Consider the following 6,110-nt stretch of genomic DNA (forward strand, 5'->3'; position numbering starts at 1 on the left):
CACATATATATATATATATATATATATATATATATATATACTGTATATACACACATTTATATATATGAAAAATATATTCATTTAAAGTGCCCCTATATATACATAGGTTTTTATGTTTTATTATTCAAGAAAATGAATAGATAAAAAGTGTGAAGAAAATCAATAGTATAAATAAATAATAATGCAGTGCAAATAAATATTAGTAACGAAAAAATATATATTTATAAAAAATATAAATATTAGGAATATTATAGTCAAATTATATTTATATAATGCTGATATTAGTAATAAAAGGAAAAAGATTAATCTAAATTTAATTCATACAGTGAACACAATGCCGTGTTATTTTACACTTAATTATTCAATTTCTGTGCCTGAATACTACAGTTTATATTATCTATGCTTGTAAATTGTGTATTTCTTTTTTTTTTTCTTTTTCTTTCTTTTATTTTACTGACTGTTCACTTGCCTTTAATCATGTTTGAACTTTCTCAGACTATAGTTTTTGCTGTGGCATATGAAGAAGTACTTGTGTGGAAAGCAAAGTTACAATGATATAAAATTAGTGTCATTAATTTTTTTATATATATATATATATATATATATATACTGTATATACACACATTTATATATATGAAAAATATATTCATTTAAAGTGCCCCTATATATACATAGGTTTTTATGTTTTATTATTCAAGAAAATGAATAGATAAAAAGTGTGAAGAAAATCAATAGTATAAATAAATAATAATGCAGTGCAAATAAATATTAGTAACGAAAAAATATATATTTATAAAAAATATAAATATTAGGAATATTATAGTCAAATTATATTTATATAATGCTGATATTAGTAATAAAAGGAACTCATGCATTACTGTAATTGCATTAAAATCTGCATAAATAAAATTTTCCAAATGCAATTTTTATATTATTATTATTGCTGTTGTTGTTCCAGTAATGAGAATGAGCTTCTTTACAAACCAAAATATATTAATTTAGTCTAAAATTGGGTTTAATTTTTTTTTATTACATTTTTATATTCATTAAAATGTTATGATGTAATTTTTCCTCTCATGATCTGGTCACATTTATTAACCATTGGTTTATTTTATCACATTCATGTTGCCATAAAAGCAATAATAAGCATTTGAAGAAGCACATGACAGTCATTTTAATCACAATTAAGAAGCATTGTGTTTCACAGTGAGACTAACAAAACCATAGTAAAATCCCTGTAACGTATGGCCTCACAAGGGCTTATCAATTTATTTTCCATTAACTGGAAACAAAGGTTCACGAACGTAAGGTATTCCATCAAAGCAGCGAGATTAATTATATAATAGTGTTACACAGTCTAATATGAATATAAGAACATACTGTACACTGTGACAATGGCATGGGAAAAGAGTCACAACAATGCACACAGGACAACATGCTCCAAACTCTAAAGAGCAAAGTGACTCACGGGGTTATTGATGAGAGGAACTGTCCAAAGTCAAACAGCGCCAGCACAATACCAGCTTCCTGTGCCATAGGCCACCTGTCTCTCTTGTTTAGAACAATCGCTCCGGCGAAAGCCACATCCTAAGCCGCAGATACCCAAAGCACCTGCTGCTGTGTCCACTCACAGACCATTAGTGCACATGCCATTTCATTTGAGTACTGGATTTTCACTAACAAACATGGGGTCAGGGAGGAAAACACACAGCACGCGATAGTCCCAACACAACCGGAGCTTGTGCATTCAAAACTCAGGACTCCGTCTCAGTAAGCATCTCAATATTTGTGTGCTATATTCCAGATTTGAGAACAAATCACTGACCATTTCAAATGAATCAACTGACCAAGTTCACAAAACAATTTGTTCACTGATTCAACTCATTAATTCAATGATCTGGAATGGTTAACTAACCACTGGAGGAGCAGATTAACCATGACTACGAGTTCAATTCAACTGTTCCTCAGTCAAAGCTATCATATCACTTCGATTTAGAACAAAAGTTGTATATATTACTTTTATCAATGTTTTATTATGCTTTTATCATGCTTTTGTGTCTTTTTGAGGCTTGAAAACGCCATTCACTGTAATTACAAAGAGCAATGACATTATTCAAACTCCTTTTGTCCTCCATATAAGCAAGTCATATGGGTTTATAGTGACATGACAGCAACTAAATGACGACAGTTTATAGTTTATATTAAGTATCAATAAAAATGTTGCAATTTATATGCAGTTATATATATATATATACATATAATTAGTGTATATAAAAACAATATGTATTACATTTAAATTTTAAATTTTTCTCTTTACATTTTTTTATTAAATAACTTTTTTCTTTTCTTGAATCATGAAGACAAGGAGTATATAATAACACAGTCAATAGGGTCCATTTTGATTTAATTTTGCCAGAAATAAGCAAACCAAAGGAAGAGAACAAAAAAAAAAAAAAACTGATGTATTTAAAATAAGAGAATGCACCATAGTCTTATGTGTTTTCTATCAGGAAACAAGCTTCTAAAATAAAAAACGAATGTTTTTTTTCCTTAGCAGAAATAGAAACTGACACAAATGAATCAATTGTTGACATACAGTAAGAGCTATAAAATCTTAATAGTAGCTCAGCTCATCATGTTTTTCTCTTAAAGTCTGTCTTTGCTCATCATTTAATATCAATGCTTTCTATGAGAAACACTTGACAAGTCAAAGCAATTTTATTCTGGTAAAACGATGACAATTTCTTTTAAATAATACAATTTTTATACATATTGAATTAACGAATATGTAGTCAACATGTACAACAATCATTTTCAGTCTTTCGTTAATTATATCCCTCTGTCTACGCAACATGACAACAGCAGAAAACCGATACCATCTCTAATACCGGCTTAGTCCTGTTTATAAAAGCTTCTGTCTAAGACTGCCGGTCTCAGAGTGTTTCCATATGTGTGATGCCCACACTGAGTTAGCCATGATTCACTCCAATCACAGTCCCACCAAAGCGGCTTCTGTTCCCCTGATCCAACGACTCAAACATATTACATGTCCCAAACATTACACAGCACTCACAGTCAACTCCAAACTGCCACGGACAGGCGTCTCATCTGGACGGGACGCACAATCATTCCCAGTTTATGAGGCAGAGATGAAGCAGAAGAGGCTCTTTAAATGACTAGTTCACCCAAAACTGAAAATTTGCTCACCAATGGATGCTCTGCAGTGAATGGGTGCCGTCAGAATGAGAGTCCAAACAGCTGATAAAAACATCACAATTAGTGGTCGACCGATAATGGGTTTTTTTGACGGCCGACGCCGATATCTTGGAAAGCAGGGTGGCCGATGGCCGATATAAAGCAGATATAATTTTATTTATTTTAATTAATGTTTAAGAAATGTGAAATCATTTGTAAATGGATTAAAAAGTAAATGTGTTAAATAAACATACTTATACTTTAGATGACAAAGTATTTTTCACAAATAAATAAATATTTAATAAAAAATATAATAAAAAAAGGAAGTAAACACTGTAACCAAGGCACTCAGTATTCTGGGAAGTTTGTGTGCATTGGGAATCATATTTTTTCAAATAAAGCCAATGTAACACTCATTTTACATACATACAGCAGTGAAAATGACATGAATATGACAGTGGGCAAATGCATAAAGCGCAGCATAATTTGAAATCACGAGTTTAAAGTTTGTCGATCGCGCGTCTCCAGTGAAGCTGAACTCTCCTCCTGTCAGCATTCAATTTGCACGGATCGACTGTCACGCAGAGAACGCGATCATGCAGGATACAAATGCACACTTCACAAGATCTCACAACTGGATCCGACTAAGTTTGCAAGCTTTGTGAAATTAAATGTTCATTAGTCATTCAAAGATTTGTTTAAATTATATGAATAGTATTTGCTGAATGCTGATGGCAAATGAGAAAGTATTATAATGTTTGCCTTTCTATTACTAATAATATAAAAGCAATCTTTATAATACTTTTTGTATACATTTTAATTCCTTTGTTTAACCGTTCTGATTATTAGACAGACTTCTATCCGTATTAGACAGAACTATTAACGACGACAGCGAACAAGAGGGAGAATGTAAGCACTGTGTGCTCAGGCGCTGCAGCTGTCAGCGCTGTCAAAATAAAAGTCTGTTGCGCCGTCAAAATTAAAGTCCCGCCTCGAACGCATCGGCCAAGCAGGAAAACTTATCGGCCGATGCCGATATTTAAAAAATGCCAAATATCGGCCGATATATCGGCCTTGGCGATATATCGGTCGACCACTAATCACAATAATCCACAAGTAATCCACTCCAGTCCATCAATTAACATCTTGTGAAGAGAAAAGCTGTGTGTTTGTAAGAAATAAAACCCATCATTAAAATGCTTTCAACTGTTACAAGTCTTCTATCAATAACAATGCTTTCTCCAGGAAAAAAGTAGTCTCGTCTGAATCAGGAGAGAAATCTGCACAGATCAAACACTGTTTACAAGTGAAAATAGTCTAAAACAGCTCTAAACAAATCTGTGGGTGGATTTTGATGTGAGAGGACAACAGGTGATGGACTTTTCCCACTGGAGTAAGCGTTATTATGGATTATAGACTCTAATTTGGCCAGAAGTAAAGGTTTGAAGTTAAAATGCATAAATGATGGATTTGTTTCTTACAAACACACAGCTTTTTGCTTCACACGACATTCATTTGATGGACTGGAGTGGATTACTTGTGGATTATTTTGATGTTTTTATCAGCTGTTCGGACTCTCATTCTGACGGCACCCATTCACTGCAGAGGATCCATTGGTGAGCAAGTGATGCAATGCTACATTTATCCAAATCTGATAAAGAAACAAACTCATCTACATCTTGGATGGCTTAAGGGTGAGTAAACTTTCAGCTAATTTTCATTTTTGGGTGAACTATTCCTTTAATTCATGTCATTCATGCTCTGTTTGAGAATTTCATTATTTTGCATGATGCATCTGCTATATATTTTCATTATTTGCCCATACAGACTCCTTAAGATTAGCTCCAAATAGAAAGCTGTAATTATGTCGAACAGGAACTTCAGGGTACTGTGTGAAAATGCAGAGCCCGACATCTTCACAAAACCCCCCCAAAAAGTCCCTCGGTGCCTAAAAGCATATCTAAAAATACTAGGGCACAGCTGGTTGAAATTTATTTTCTAGGCCATAGCAACAATGTTTGGTTGTTTCCAATTTCTAAAAACCGCAGATAGTAAAACGCACGGAGAATAAGGCGGACGTAAATAGCACATGCATGCTTCAGCACTTTTAAGGACAGAAAGTGAAATGTTTGTCAAAGGTAAATTCATGAGCCGTCTCACAATCATAATATAGTAAAACAGCCAGGGAAGCTTCCAATCATGAGGAATGAAGAGAAACTTATGAACTATAAGTGGAATCAATCTAACGAGTCAAAGACCGGCTACTGGTGTTCTGCACCTCTGTTAGTCATGATATGTGAACTGCTATTATAATGAAAGAAATCTGGAGTAATTTGTGGAAGTGAAAGTTTAATACATAGGGTCAGGGGTTTGTTCAAATCACTAACTCTGTGAGCAATAGTAATAGTAATGCTTGACTTGGCAAACACCACTAAAAGTATGTGTTTTATACCAGCATTCATTTCACCAATACATCATACTTAATCTCACCGCAAGCATGTTTGGACACATACAGTAAGCTGACATAATGACTACTAGTTAAGATTGCGAAGCAGCATTAACGTGCAGTGTTCAGTCATAATGAATGGAGTCTGGTCATATTTAAACAAAGGATAAGGCTATTGCTAAAGGCTTAATCAGTGCAAAAGAATTCAGTTGCACTAGTAATAGTAATGCTTGACTTGGCAAACACCACTTAAAAGTATGTGTTTTATACCAGCATTCATTTCACCAATACATCATAGTTAATCTCACTGCAAGCATGTTTGGACACATACAGTAAACTGACATAATGACTACTAGTTAAGATTGCGAAGCAGCATTAACGTGCAGTGTTCAGTCATAATGAATGGAGTCTGGTCATATTTAAACAAAGGATAAGGCTATTGCTAAAGGCTTAATCAGTGCAAAAGAAT

At 33.4% G+C, this 6,110-nt stretch overlaps 1 protein-coding gene across 1 annotated transcript in view; it reads right to left on the minus strand.

The window, feature by feature from the left end:
* LOC107720300 (uncharacterized) overlaps window positions 1–1,536 on the minus strand; it is a 120,377-nt gene extending 118,841 nt beyond the window's left edge. Inside the window, exon 1 of the mRNA XM_016527984.1 lies at window positions 1,469–1,536. Within this exon, the coding sequence (XP_016383470.1) occupies window positions 1,469–1,536 (68 nt within the window). The remainder of the gene's footprint in view (window positions 1–1,468) is intronic.
* Window positions 1,537–6,110: the final 4,574 nt, after the last annotated feature.

The sequence above is a fragment of the Sinocyclocheilus rhinocerous genome, unplaced genomic scaffold, assembly GCF_001515625.1.
Source record: "Sinocyclocheilus rhinocerous isolate Xijiao unplaced genomic scaffold, SAMN03320098_v1.1 scaffold3438, whole genome shotgun sequence".
NCBI classification, from domain to species: domain Eukaryota; kingdom Metazoa; phylum Chordata; class Actinopteri; order Cypriniformes; family Cyprinidae; genus Sinocyclocheilus; species Sinocyclocheilus rhinocerous.